Source organism: Hyaena hyaena, unplaced genomic scaffold (assembly GCF_003009895.1).
Source record: "Hyaena hyaena isolate Hyena2069 unplaced genomic scaffold, ASM300989v1 scaffold_383, whole genome shotgun sequence".
Taxonomy (NCBI): domain Eukaryota; kingdom Metazoa; phylum Chordata; class Mammalia; order Carnivora; family Hyaenidae; genus Hyaena; species Hyaena hyaena.
Window position 1 is genome coordinate 1,148,889 of NW_024081014.1, and position 14,542 is coordinate 1,163,430.

Consider the following 14,542-nt stretch of genomic DNA (forward strand, 5'->3'; position numbering starts at 1 on the left):
CGTGAGGGGGCCGCCCTGGAAGCGGACCTTCCAGCCCTAGTCAAGCCTTCAGGGTAATGGAGCCATGGTTGACACCTTGACTACAACCTCGTGGGAGACACCAAGCCAGGCCTGGCTAAGCTGCTCATGAATTCCTGACCCCCAGAAGCTGTGGGAGAGAATACATTTATTGTTGTGTTGAGCTGCTAAGTTTTAGGGTAATCTGTTACACCACCAGAGATAACTAATACACACCACTTAGCCAAATCCCTCAGAGCATTATCAAGGTCTCACTGAAATCCTATGTCTTCTAAAACATTCTACAATGCTCTAGACTTCTTTCTCTGTACACCCAGAACACCTAGCCTGAAACAAATAATCTGGTGCCTAATGCTTGACTTTTCTTTCCACTGTTTCATGGACAAGTCTGGCCTCCCTTGCTAGGTTTTAAGCTCCTTGGGGGCAGGGTTCATATTGTTATCTTCTATTTTGTTCCTTACAGCACTTAACCCATGGCTGGACACATCACCACAACAGACATCTGTTGACTTGATTCAAGCCAGCTATGTGCAGGGCCCTAAGCACACAGAAAAGTTGCCTAGAAAATCATGAAGCCAGGAAAGGAATGTCAGCAGGGAAAAGCTGAGAACCCAGGGCAATTTGTTTCTTCTGGTAAATCCCAAGACAACCAGAGCTGCTATCCATCCCCATCTCAAAAAGGCAGAGAGGTACAGTCACTAGTGGGAAGGCACTGGCTATGAGTGTAGAGTGTTGCTCTATGGCCATGAGGGTAGAGGTATATAATGGCAATACTGGAAGATGCTGGGTAAAGTGCCTAGGTTTTTGCTAAGCCAAGCCAGGAGCCAAAGGGTAACTCTTCCTCTGGGGGCAAGAGCTGCCAGAGACAAGGGAGGCTGCCTGAGAGGGGGGGAGCAAGAACAAATGGGGTCCCCCTCCCCTTCCCTGGCTCAGAGCCCTTGTGGGAAGAAGGAAGAAGCCTTCGGCCAACGCCCCAGCTTTAGTGTTGCGGGCACATCCCCCGCCCTCCCCCCGCCTTGCTTCTCACTACAAAGCACTATGCCATGGGGGCAACCAGAGCCGGTGGTGGTGACTGGGAGAAAAAGAAAGGCTAGAGGGAGAAAGGGAGGTCCCGTGAAGGGACAAAACCTCTCTGGGAGGGACACTGCCAGGCAGAATAACCAGGCACAACTATCAGCGTGTGCTGCTGAACGTCAGGCGGCTGGTCACCTTTGTGTGGGACAGGGCCATCTGAGTGTCTGGGGAGGAGCAGGGAAGAGGAAGGGGATACCCACCTTTCAGCAGAGTTGCTCAGGGTTGCCGTGTATCCCTGCCTGGCCACACCCTCCCCTGGTGTCTCCCAGGTACAGACTGAAGCTACCCATTCACAGGGTAGAGGCATGTGGAAAGAGCTGCGGCAGTCAGGCCTGCTTCATGTCCCAACTTTGTCACTCGTGACCACTGAGTAACCTCCTGAAAGTCCCCTAACCTCCCTGAGCCTTGGTGTCCTCACCAAAAAATGAGGACAACAGTGACTACAGCCACTGTGGGAATTAAGAACAACCATGTGAACGGAAACACTCAGCACAGACCAGACTTCTTTATTCCTTCCCCCACCCCGCCCTTCTGGGGGTCTGAGGGAATGGTCACTGCTACCTTGCCACTCTGTGCCTCTGGTCTCTCATCCCTGCCTCAACCTGAAGCTTGAGGATGCACACCAACCTCAAAGAGCACTTTACGGTTATCAAAGCCTTTTACATCCATTGCCTCCTTTTGTTCCCCAAGCACCCTTGTGAGATGGAAAGGACATGGAGTATCATCTCCATTTTTAAAGATGAGGAAATAGGCTTGAGTACCTTGTCTAAGCTGGAACCAGATTCCAGGAGAGGGAGGGGGACAGGGGAAGGAGGGGGAGATGAGCCCCTGAGTCTCCTGCCTTTTGCCAGTGCCACTCAGGGATCCCTGCTCTGGAGCTGGAAAGAGCTGTTAAAGTTACAACCACCAAACAAACCCAATATGACCCTTTTTTGGTTGCCGATGACAAATATATATAATGGTTATACGTTTGAACCTGGACCTTCACTTCTTTTTTTAAAAAATTTTAATGTTTTATTTATTTCTGAGAGAGAGCGAGAGAGCGAGAGAGAGAGAGAGAGAGAGACAGCGTGAGCAGGGGAGGTTCAGAGAGAGAAGGAGATACAGACAGAATCTGAAACAGGCTCCAGGCTCTGAGCCAGCTGTCAGCACAGAGCCCGACGCGGGACTTAAACCCACGAACTGTGAGATCATGACCTGAGCCAAAGTCAGTCGCTTAACCGACTGAGCCACGCAGGCACCCCATTCACTTCTCTCAAATGTAAAGCTCATGGAAGACTGAGGACCACGTGGTTTTTCTTCGAATGGTACAATGTGGAACTTAAAACCAATGTTGTGAACATCAGACCAAAAAAAGATGTCAACTATGAATAGGGGTTCTAGAATGCTGGCCTGGCTACTGATTGGTGAGGGGCCAAGAAGCAAAGGAACTGGAGAGTTGGGTGTGGGGAAGGGCAGCTAGAGCTCCTTCAGCCCAACCCCCAAGCAACCTTTGTCTGGACATCAACATCCTTGCTTCTACAAGCTGTTTTCTACCTTGATTGATTCAGAAAGCTCTCTGATTGGTTTCAAGTGAGTTAAGCCCAGACAAAAGCTTCTTGATTGGATATTAACAAGCTATTCAGGCTAACATCCTGCCATATTCTTCAACTCTTCCTTAACTCAAAGGAGATCCAAAGATTGTTGAAGAAAAGCCATCATGAGCCAAACCTGAGAGTTTACAGACTCTTATTGTTAGCTATAACTTTAGTTTCCATTTTTCAAATGCAACCCCCAATTTTTCTAGGACTAGCTCAAAATACTGGAATAAATATGGGTTAATTTGGTCCTTTCCATCCAGTCACTCACTCAGAGGACCATTCATCAAGGAGCTTGTGGAAAGCCTGAGGCCCTAGCCTGCTCCCCTCACCCCAACTTCCCTCACTGGCAACGTACCTTTGCCTCTTCTGAGACATTTGCCATGTGCTTGGTCTTGCACTTTCGTTTTCCTGATGGCTTTTCTGAACTTTCAAGGCAGGCTGGCTCCTCCAGATTATTCGGGAGGAAACCATTTGGTGAATCCGAGATCCCCTGGGCTTTGCTGGGCAAAAGAAGGTTTCTGTTTCTGAGGCGGTGCTCCGAACTTTGGGAGGAAGTCTTCTGCTTGCGGGCCTTTAAATCTGAAGGCAAGAAACAGGAAAGAATGGATGTCAGGGAAATGGAACACAGAAAAGCGATGCCTTCCTCTAAGATGAATCAGAAGCTTTGGGGATTAGAATCTCAGTGCAAAGTTGTGTAACTATCAGCTACCAGTATGTGATAGTGTGGTGCTGATGATTCCACTAAATGCTTCTCAAATGGACACCATACTTCAACATCAAAGTCCCTCCACTCCAAGCAGCTGATGACTCCCAAACCTGCCAGCAGGGGGCGGCCCATCTGGCTGTACCGAAGATGAGGGTAGTTTTAAACGATTTCCCCCATAGCCCAGAGCAAGTCACAACTTTCTTTTCAGCTTTTCCCCCATACTCTTTGTCTCTTTCTCCATTCCATTATGAAAGCAAATTTAGTGGCTCTGCTTCACCAAAGTATGAAGCACACCCGGGTGGGGAGTAACCAGAGATGTCTTCCTTCATAGCCTCAGCTCACCCACCTGACAGCCTGGTTGGTCACTCTCTGAGGACACAAATATCAAAGCCACAGAAACTCCCTGAAACCAGAAGGTGCCGCAGGCCTACTTAGCTGGTGGGCAGTCGCAAGTCACTGGAATACACTGGGCGCCATCTCTAATTCTAGCCACAGCTCACTAGACGAAGTACTTCCTTGCTTCAAGCAGTGTTGTGGGGCACCTGGATGGCTCAGTCAGTCAAGCGTCCAACTTCCACTCAGATCATAATCTTGGGATTCATGAGTTTGAGCCCACATTGGGCTTTTTGCTCTCAGAGACCACTTCAGATCCTCTGTTTTCTGTCTCTCTGCCCCTTCCCTACTCAGTCTTCCTCCCTCTCTTCCAAAGATGAATAAACATTAAAGAAAAGTGTGGTTGTGATTTTGACAGTTCTTTCCAAATCTAGAGCACCAATCCCTGAGAGGCACATAACAGTAATATTAGTTAAGAGGTAAGGGTAGACCCAATCTATCCCCCCTACACATGAGCATTAGGACAGACTTGTAGGGTCTGTAGGGCTTGACCACTAGCTGTATAATTGGCTGGAGGCAAGTCACAATCTCCCAGAGCCTCAGTTTCAATGTCCGAATATAATCCACATCAGAGGACCGGTGGGAAAATTAGATGAAGTAACATACACAAAACCCCTTTAAAAGGTATTATAAAGAGTGAGGCATCCTTACCACATTATTTCATCGCAAGCTTTTTAGGGAGGGCCATGCCCATGTGTTCTTTACTTCCCCCACAGGACTGACCACCATGTCCAGTACACGACAGAAGATCAGTATGTCTGGAAACAAATAGCTGCAGCCTCAGTTTCTCCAATTTGTGAAAACAAGGGGGTTGAGCAAGATCCAAGAGTTCTAACTCACCTCCCTTGACCTTGGCATGTGCTCTCACATGTGACATTACCAAGGGCAAATCCAGATGTGGGAGCCATCACTAGAGTATGAGGAACTGGCTACAGGTTACACACAGCTCGTAGGCCAGCTATCATGCAACCCCCTTCTCCCAACTAGCCCTGACCCACCAGTGGGTCCCCACACCTATCCATGAACTATGGTGTTAGATAGCTTCTAACAGCAATTCTAACCAGAACATTCTAAACCAGGACTTTTGATGCAACAAGCCCGGGCTGAGGCAAAAGAGGAAGGAACAGAATGGTGCCTTATGAGGGAGGACCTCAGCAAACATGGGGAAGCCGTATTACAGCATTCACTGCCACAGGAAAGCAGCAGCCCCTTAACCCATTTACCCAGGGCAGGGAGGGTTCTGGAGTTGAATAAATTGTAGTGGAGCAAGAACTTCACAGTAGCAGGAAAGAAACAGAGTGGAAGTAGCAGGTGTGTGAGTGGAAGTGGCTCTTCCTATCTCCTCTGCAGGTCAAGATGGGAGATACCCAAGTCCAGAACAAAAGGGAAGGTCATGACACTCAGACAGAAGTAAGGTGACCTGTCTAGTTTGGCTTCTGCCTGACTCCATGATGTCAACCTGAAAGATAGGTAGTACTAGGAGGGATCAGAGCTTTCTGGAGAAGAGACATTTGCCAGGCAATCCCTTCCTGAAGAGGTCACCATTAGATCTGGAAGAAGGTATCCAAACTGTATGCCAAAGCCAAGAGCCTCGATTCAACACCGTTAGACACACACACGGAGGGAGAATGACCTACTTTCCAACAACTAAAGCTTCCCCCAAATCAAATAAGATGTATTGCTAAGTGGTGTTCTCCATACTCCTGGAGGTGTTTAAGTAAAGGCTATTGTCCACAGTGCTGTAGAGATCTCTGCTTTGGGTGGAAAACAGGACCAGGTCGCCTTGAAGGTTCTTCTGATTCCAAAGGCAGTAGGTTCCATAAGTACTGCCCAATCTTCTAGGAAACCAGCTCTCATTAGAAAAGACTGGGTGATACTAAAGCTCTTCTTCATCCTAACACAAGCAGCTGAGACCAACAGCTTGACACCTCTTTCTTGATCAATCCCTTATGGCTCTGGCAGGAAAAAGGGAAAATTATCCCCGCTCTCTCACACAGTTGAGGAAAATTAGCTCAATTGCTCTCTGAAGCATAGGAATGGTACCATATATATCTCTGCTTAAACAGAGCCGGAAATGACGGCTGGCCTCCTTTGCATGACAGTAAATCCAGAATCTACTGCCTCCTCAGAAGGCAGGTATTCAGTGCTCACTAACAGGGAGAATGTAGATGTTTCCCATTAGCTCAGGATAAATACCTTATCAGAGACAATCAGTTGTTGCTTCAAGGGCAGAAGTCAGAGAAAGACAGTGAGAGACAGACATGCTCTTATGGAACCCAGAGATACACTTCTTGCTCATCTGGAAATCCACTACAGAAATGGGCCCACCCCACCGACCAAAAAAAAAAAAAAAAAAAAGAAAGAAAGAAATGAGTCCGAACAGTACTTAGCAGAACATACTGATATTAGCCTTGGTGACAGTCCATGATTGCATATTATGGTATGTGACGTAGGCAAAGAGAGCCTGGTTTTCTCCTTGGGCTGCCTGCTTTTCCAACTCAGGTCCAACAAAAATGATGCCACCTCGGGTCACCTCAAAGCTTCACTCTGCCTCTTAATAACCTTTGTAGCTTTAATTGAGAAAGTAATGTGCCCGCTTCTACTTGAAGTTCTTCTGTTAAGTTGAGGAAACTTTGTACTTCTTTTTAGTGAAGGGGCTGAAGGTATCCCAGGAAAGGCAGCCAATGAATGCCTCTTTCTTCTTGAACCCAGGATTCTAGGACAGAGAACCCAGCCTCCCAAGACCCAGCTCCCTCAAGCCAACCAGGGAACTCCCTGGTATCAACTTGTCCCATGCCAAGGATGCCACCGTGGCCTTGTTCACAGGTTCAGACTTTTACACGAAATTGGAGGGCTCGGGCCTTCATGCCCTCTGCTCACCTGCAGGTCAGTCCAAACTCATTCAATCTCAACCCCAAGCCAAAACCTGGGGACTGGAGTTGAGTGACCACCTCTGGCAGCTGGAGCTCATAGCACCAGGTTTCTAGGGGTGCAGAGACTTTTGGCTGGCGAAGAGAAGGCAGAGGTGAGAACACCCAGGATGCCCGAGGGTCCCCAGAAGCCAGAGTCACTGTGGTTTGGGGACGAGTGACAGCAGCTCACTGGGGCAGCAGCCCCCAGCCAGCCTTACCTGCTCTCCCTTTCCGCCGCTGCTCTTCTTCTTGCTCTGTCAGGTACTCCCCAGTCTGATATTTTCGGCTCTTTTGTCGTCTCCTCTTCTTCCTCTTCACCAGGCCTTCCTCCTCATCTTCCTCCTCCTCCTCATTGGTGTCCCACATTTGCCGGGCAGCCTCTGTCCTCCAGGGCATTTCTCGGGCTCGCCACAGGTGCCGGCGGCCCTGGCTCAGGAGAGTCTTGTCCTGGGCATGGTGGCTGCGATACTGAGTGTCCCGTTGGGTCTTTCTCACCTTTCGACGCTTAGCTGGGGTGGGGGTCACATCTTCTTCCTCCTCTGTGGGGAAGACTTCCTGGCTTCCCATGTCACTGTCTGCCATACCAGCAAAGGAGCTACAGATGCTTCCTGTGGACGGGATGTACAGAGGACGGTCAGGTACCTCTTCAAAGGACAAAGAGTACGGTGTCGAAGCAAGTGCCCTGGATTAGAAGCTTGAAGGTCTGAGTTCAAGTTCAGGCTCTGCCAGTTATTAGCTGTGTGCTCTGGGAAAGTTCCTTCACTTCTGTTTCCTCCTCTATTAAAACGGGGACACTGTTCTCTGCCTTACTGGCCTCAAAGGACTGTTTTGAGGCTCAAATGAGATAATTTGCCCATAAGCACTTTACAGAGTTCAATATACCACACAAATATCGAGTATCCAAAACATATGCCCTTCCTCATCCATGTTGCTGTGACTTTAATTCAATGCACAAACTCTTAGTGCTTACAAGACGCCAAGCATTATGTGAGGTACAGGTGGGGGCCACAGGTCTCTGCCCTTTGGGAAATTAGGGTTCAGTGGCGGGTAAGGGAGGGCAGATCGGCATGGCACCCCCACCCCTGCCCACTAAGTGACCACCAATCTCTCTGACAAAGCCACCCTGGACAAGCAGAATCGTCACAAAAGAAGAGTCTCAGGAAAAGCAAAGCAAGGAGTCCTTTCCTGTGACACAGCCTGAGTTAGTCCCACCCAGATGCTCCTCTACCAGGCCCTCTTCCCTTACATTGACCCCACCTCCTATTGAGTGGCCAAGAGTCCAGGGGTGGAGCTCTCTCCCTGCCCCCCCTCCTCCCTTCTGCAGCTGTTCCTCACCATTGGGCAGGCACATCCCCCTCCTCCCAGACAACCCCAGCATGAGGGTACCTTTCCTGCCTTCCCCCACCCCCTGGCCGAGAGGCCATTTTCATCCACACCCCTTCCTTCAACTCTGCTAACAACAAAAGTACAACCCTAAATTGGCCTGGTTTTAGCACAACTGCAGATCTGACAGTCTTCTTTAGAAGCAGCTCTGAGACACCACCATCTTTCTCCCAAGGACTCACTATTAACTTGACAATCCCCAAACACAAGTGAGGTCAGCAGAAGAAAGAAATGGTTCGAGGCAAAGAGAACATCCCTCAACCAAAGCTTCAAGTCAGTCAGACCACTCAAAGACAGCAAATATCCAGCAAACTTTCCATATACAGACCAGGCAGGGAACGAAGTGTTCTGGTTAATCTAATATTCTGGTTAATATGGAATCACCATAGAGATCACACAGGGATCACCAATTTCCAAAGAATCAAATACAGTACAATGTGTTTAACAGTAAAACGGGACTGGGCATAATGTAATCACTCTTTGATGATTCAGAAGACACTTCAGGATTTTGCGAGGCCTCCAGGTCGTCATTATGAGCTCCAATTATCACTGCATTCTCCATGTGCTGAGTGCCAGTTAATAGAATGTCAGATAGATGAGTTTACACTGTGCCCTGCTTCCCCATTCTATCCACTTTGCATGGAAATATGGGTGAACCAGGGCAACCACTTCCAGGGCTATGAACTAACATGGAGGCTAGCAGACAATAGTGGTAGCTGGGAGCAGCTATCTTCTTTTAGACACTGAATACAAATTCAGGGGACCAAATGTGATTCTACTGGTTCTGATAACTCAACGACCATTTCCAATTTTGTTGACGCCTGTCACATAGGGCAATAAACCCAAAGGTTATATGTCCGTGCCTGAGACTGGCTCCAATAATCATGAGAGGCCCAAGTGTGGAGCGGGTCAATTTTCCTGAGCGGCACAGGCCTTTCCTCTTTCCACCATCGGCTGCCAACAAGAGATGTCAAATCCCTGTTAGGAAGAGCTAAGCAAACAGTCCTAAAATTGCGGGCAATGCACCCTCTCCCCACCCTGGGCTCTCTTGTCTCTGCAAGGAGCAGGGCATCTTAGCACAGTGAACCAGATTCCCAACTCTCCACCTGGACTAGTGGTGAAATGACTCCACCAGATTTCTATCTCTCTTTGCAGAGAAGTGCCAAGATGGGCCACGGCTTCAGACTCACTCACTCACCAGACTGACTGCGCGTCCGCGTGCTCAGAACCACAGGGATGAAGTCACGGAAACTGCTCTTTGCTTTCTTCTCCAAGGAACCTGAGCAATGTGTGGTTGCAGGGCAGAAGGTAGAAATATCACAATCAGAGTCAAAGGACTGAAAGCACCCTGAGGGCCTCAGATGGAAACATCAAGGGGGAGCGGGTCTTGTGTTTTCCCCAGGTCGCATCTGTTAGCTCTCTTTGTGCTATCACCTACATGCATCTCTTAGAGAAGGAGCACTGCCCGGTGGTTTCTGAAAACTGGGAGTTGGGTCATTTTTGCTGACTCCAAAAAAGGCTGTGTACAGAATCGATTTGCCAGCATGCCAGAAAAGTTGAAGGCCTGGCTGCCTGCATGACTACGGGGCTTCTGCACCTCCACCAAGTTATAAGTGAGCTGGAGCAGGTCCCAGAGAAGGGCAACCTCAACGGATCTTAGAGAACTGAGCGAAGCAGGAAGATGGGAGCAGGGAGCAGTGGACAAGGGAACACTCCCATATAAGAACAGAGTAGGAAGAGGCGGGTCATGTCAGACAGGCAAGGCCATGAAAACAGGCTACTGTCTGCGGCACTGCCTGGGCAGCTCTCTCTGATGAGGGCACCAAGGAACTAGGAGTGACAGAGCGTACAGGTCAAGTACATACTTCCCTACTCCAAACATACTGTGTGTCCCTAAGTAAAGGGTTTAGGATTTCCCTTATGGCTAGTTAGCTAGGTATTAATTTTTAAATTTTTATAATGGGAGTTTTCAAATATACCAAAGATAGAGAAAAAGGTGTAATGAACCTCCCCCCTGCTGTTTCAGTCTCAGTCTTCATGAAGCCTGTTTCTTCTCTAACCTTAGACCCGTTGCAGGGTAATGGGTTGGCTACTCTGTTGTAGGACTGACTTTTGTCTGTCTGAAAACCACTTTCTTTGGTCCTCAGAGTGTACCTTATTCTAGTGACCAGGGGGAAGAGAATAAGCCCCTTCTCCCTTTGCCCTTCCTTCTGATTTCAGAGGTATAAATTACAACTCCCTTCCATAGTGAGGGAGTCTTTCTCTGGACTTTTCTGGGCAGTCCAGAGCTATCCACCCCCAACCACTAACCTGCCCCCAGGGAGCCCTCTGCAGCTCAGCCCAGGGGGGGCCAGGACCTGTGGAGCCTACCTTCCTCGTGGCCATCAGCTCGTTTTCCTGGAGACTGGGAATCCGGCTTTGTTGGCTTCCGGTGCTTGTGCTTTACCCTGACTCTATTGTGCTCTTTTCCTGAATCTGAAGCCCCCCTGGGGCTCTTCTTGGTGGGTTCCTGGGGGTCACTAGGTGGCTTCCGGCACTGTGGAAAGGCAGAGAGAGTTAGGTCTGAGGTCAGTGTTGCTTCTTAAGAAAGCCTTCCCAATGGGAAGTCTGGTCCCCCACTGGACACGTGGACATGAGCTGCCCAGGTGGGAGCAAGGGGAAGGGGCCACCTGCTGCCTTCCACACTGGGCTACAGAGGCTTTTCCGGACTGAATTCAGTGGCTTAGCTAATCCCTATAGATATCCACACCCCATCGTATTTACAGGTCTACAGAGTCTGCATTCATAAGCACCGTGAACACCTGAAGTCAGTTTCAAAGGTGCCAGAAGGTGAGGTCCATGCAAACAGCAATAGAGATGGGCAGAAAACAAAAATGCCTCTTTAGCAAGATGGGTGACTGACTACATTGCTCAAATAACTTCACTGAGAATGGTACTATCACCAATTGAAAACAATTCTTAGTCCAGGCCAACTGAAGAAAAACAGTCTATTTCCATGTGTAATTTAATACCAGAAAATAGACTCAATGAAGGTGAGAAGAAAGGCATGATAAAGGAGCAATTCAAATCTCCCCATACTTGACGAAAGACAATGAAAAGGCCGAGGTATTATTAATAATGTTACTTTACGTGCCGCAGCACTGTCAACATCTCAAAATGTTCTCTTCTCTGTTATTTGATCTGATCTTCCTGATAACCCCAAAAGGAGAAGCTATTATCATCCCCATTGAACAGACAAGGAAACTGAGGCTCCAAGACAAAGATGTTACACAAATTTGTCCAGGGCAACACACAGCCCCATGTGTGACTGCCACGTACCAGGCAAATCTACAAATTAGCTCATTTGTTGAGCAAATCAGAGAACTCGAGATGCTGGCGAGGATGTGGAGAAACGGGCACCCTCCTACACTGTTGGTGGGAATGTAAACTGGTACAACCCCTCTGGAAAACAGTGTGGAGGTTTCTAAGGAAACTAACAGTAGAACTCCCCTATGACCCAGCAATAGCACTGCTAGGAATTTACCCAAGGGATACAGAAATGCTGAGGCATAGGAGCACATGTACCCCAATGTTCATAGCAGCACTCTCTACAATAGCTAAAACATGGAAAGAGCCTAAGTGTCCATCATCGGACGAATGGATCAAAAAGATGGGGTTTATCTATACCATGGAATACTGCATGGCAATGAGAAACAATGAAATCTGGCCATGTGTAGCAACATGGATGGACCTTGAAGGTATTATGCTTAGCGAAAATAAGTCAGGCAGAGAAGGACAAATATCACATGTTTGCACATATAGGAGGATTAGGAGGAACTTGACGGAGGAACAAGGGGGAGAAGAAGGGCAGAAATGGTGGGGGAAAGGGAGAGAGGCAAACCATGAGAGACTCTTGAATGCTGACAAAAACTGAGGACTGATGGATGTGGGGGGGAGGGGGGGATGGGCATGGAGGAGGACACTTGTGGGGATGAGCACTGAGTGTTATGTGGACACTAATTTGACAATAAACTATTTGTAAAAAAAAAAATAGAATAAACATTTTTAAAAAAAATAAGTGTGAAAAAGTCTAAAAAAAAAAAATTAGCTCATTTGTGTCTGCAGTGAGAAAGTTGGTGGAAATGGGACTGGGGCCTAGGGCTCCTGGCTCCCACCTGGGCCTCTCCACAGCAGCTCTCGCTCTTCTCCTTCCCTGCTCATGTCCTCCACTGTTTCTGCTCAGCCCACTCTCTTGGATAGGCACAATGGATGTGCTTACACAGCGCAAGAACTCTCTCAGCCTAACAGCCACATATCCTCACAAGCTTCGAGGTCTCTCCATGCCACCAAACAAGAAATAGGGCAAGGTAGGGATTTCTAGTATTCTAGCATCCAGGGCGTGCAGAATAAGCAAAACATTGAAACAATGAAAGCAGGCCCTAGGAAGAAAGGAAGAGTAGTCTTTCCCCTAAGCAGACTCACATGCCACCTTCTAAAAGGTTATTACTGTCTAGCTCCAGCTATGGGGATGGTAGATGTCTTATCAATAGAACATTTTCTGGGGTGTTGGGTGGGGGCGTCTCAATTCTCCAGGGTCAGGGAGTCACCATTCCCCACCAAATTCCAGGGACTCCTACTATCCTGTGAACTACTCCTGCTTCTTACTTAGCAGAGGGCTGAGCTAAACATTCAAGTTTTAGTTCCCCCCTTTTGCTCGCTGCTACTTCCTACACACCAAAGTGTTAGGACAAAGAAAGAGAAAAGATGGGGAGGAGGAAAGAGAAAGATGGGGAACTGTTGGCTTAAAATCGCACCTTCAGGAATGGCCAGAGAAAGACCACTTTAAGTTGGGGGAATAAAGTTAAATGCATATAAATCTGAACATGTCCTATTTATTTCTGAATATCATTTTTAGCTGGCTCTTTCAAGTGCAGATCATTAACTTTTATTCCCTAAGACAGACAAAAACAAGTAAAACAGAACATCTAGAATGGATTTCTGTCTGTAGGTTCTGCAAGGGCAGCACTGAGAGTAAAAATATATTGCATGCTCCAACTTAGGCAAAAAGTTGGGTGGTTGGGGAAACCATGTAAGATGAATGTTCTGGTTAACAGAGTTTTGAAAGGTTTTCCAAAGAATTTTCCAAAGGATGACAAGACAATAAAACACACGCAGCACCAGATGAAGCATAACTCTTCCTTTGCTGATGATTCAACCAGCCCTTCAGAATTCCATGAGGCCTTGGGGCAGGTGGTATAGGAGACAGGAGACTATTCTGATTCTTGGCCATACCCTGACAGGGGCTGTTTTGAATGAAGCCCTGATCTTACTTTGTTTATCAACAATTTCCTTCTCAGGAAAATGGAAGACAAGAAAATAGAGATCTGAGTTACTTAGTCTCCCCTTAAAATGGATATTTAGTAAATCATTATAGGAAGCTGCTAAGGGATGCTGCAAGGCCCCTGATCTTGTAACTTTATTCTCTGACCTGGGTATCTGTCAGTGGGTGCAATGAACTGTTCATCTAATATAATAGGGGGCAGTGCCAGCCTGTCATCACAGTTCCTGCAAGACATAAGCTCCATGAGAGCAGGGACTGCATCTATTTTGTTGGCAATACTAACAACAACAACAGCATCCACAAACACTTACTGAACACTTACTATGTGCCAGGCACTGTTCTAAGCATTCATATATGTCACCTCATTTACCCTTTTTTTAAACAACGTTATTGATAGGTAATTTATTCAGATATACCATACAATTCATTTGCTTAAGTTTACAATTCAATGGTTTTTAGTAGTCACAGAGTCGTGTAACCATCATCTAGTTCCAGAGCTTTTTCATTACCCCAAATGGAAACCCCATACCCATTTCCCTGTCTCCTCCAAACTTAGGCAACCACTATTCTACTTTATGCCCTTATCAATTTGCTTATTCTGGATATTTCAGAACATCATCTCATTTAATCTTTACACAGCCCTATGAGGAGGCACTATTACTGTCTCATTGTACAGATGAAGAAACTGAGGGCCAGAGAGATTAAGTCATTAAACCAAAACCACACAGTTAGGGAAAAGTAGGACCAAGATTTAAACTTGGGCACTGTGCTTGGCTCCAGAAAGTATACTCCTCACCAAAACACTGTGCCGCCCTCCTGAAGATGTATCGCACTGCCTGGGAGGGACTGGCATGTAGCAATCACTCAACAAACACTTGCCAGTGGCTAGTGAAACAGCTATACGTAAGGAGAGAAGATAGTGTGGCAAAGCTGAAGATGAACATGAACTTTGGAGCCAATGACTGGAGTTTGAGTTCTAGCTCTGCCACTCAGTAGCTGTTTCACTTTGAGTAACTTACCCATTCAGTGTGTTTCCTTCATTTTCCTGTCTCTAAATTGGGTATAGCATTCACCTCATAGAGTTATTGTAAGGATTAAGTTAGATGATATTTGTAGAAAGCATTCAGTATATTGTATATATATATAGATAGATAGA

At 47.3% G+C, this 14,542-nt stretch overlaps 1 protein-coding gene across 3 annotated transcripts in view; it reads right to left on the reverse strand.

The window, feature by feature from the left end:
- The window catches only part of BCORL1 (BCL6 corepressor like 1), a 62,694-nt gene that overhangs the window by 19,725 nt on the left and 28,427 nt on the right, over window positions 1-14,542 (reverse strand). For 2 of the 3 annotated variants that reach the window (XM_039250786.1, XM_039250787.1), the window contains exons 5-8: window positions 10,437-10,602; window positions 9,265-9,345; window positions 6,902-7,291; window positions 3,028-3,251 (exon numbers count right to left, since the gene is read on the reverse strand). In XM_039250786.1, the coding sequence (XP_039106717.1) occupies window positions 3,028-3,251; window positions 6,902-7,291; window positions 9,265-9,345; window positions 10,437-10,602 (861 nt within the window). The remainder of the gene's footprint in view (window positions 1-3,027; window positions 3,252-6,901; window positions 7,292-9,264; window positions 9,346-10,436; window positions 10,603-14,542) is intronic. The other variant, XM_039250789.1, reaches the window with a different exon arrangement.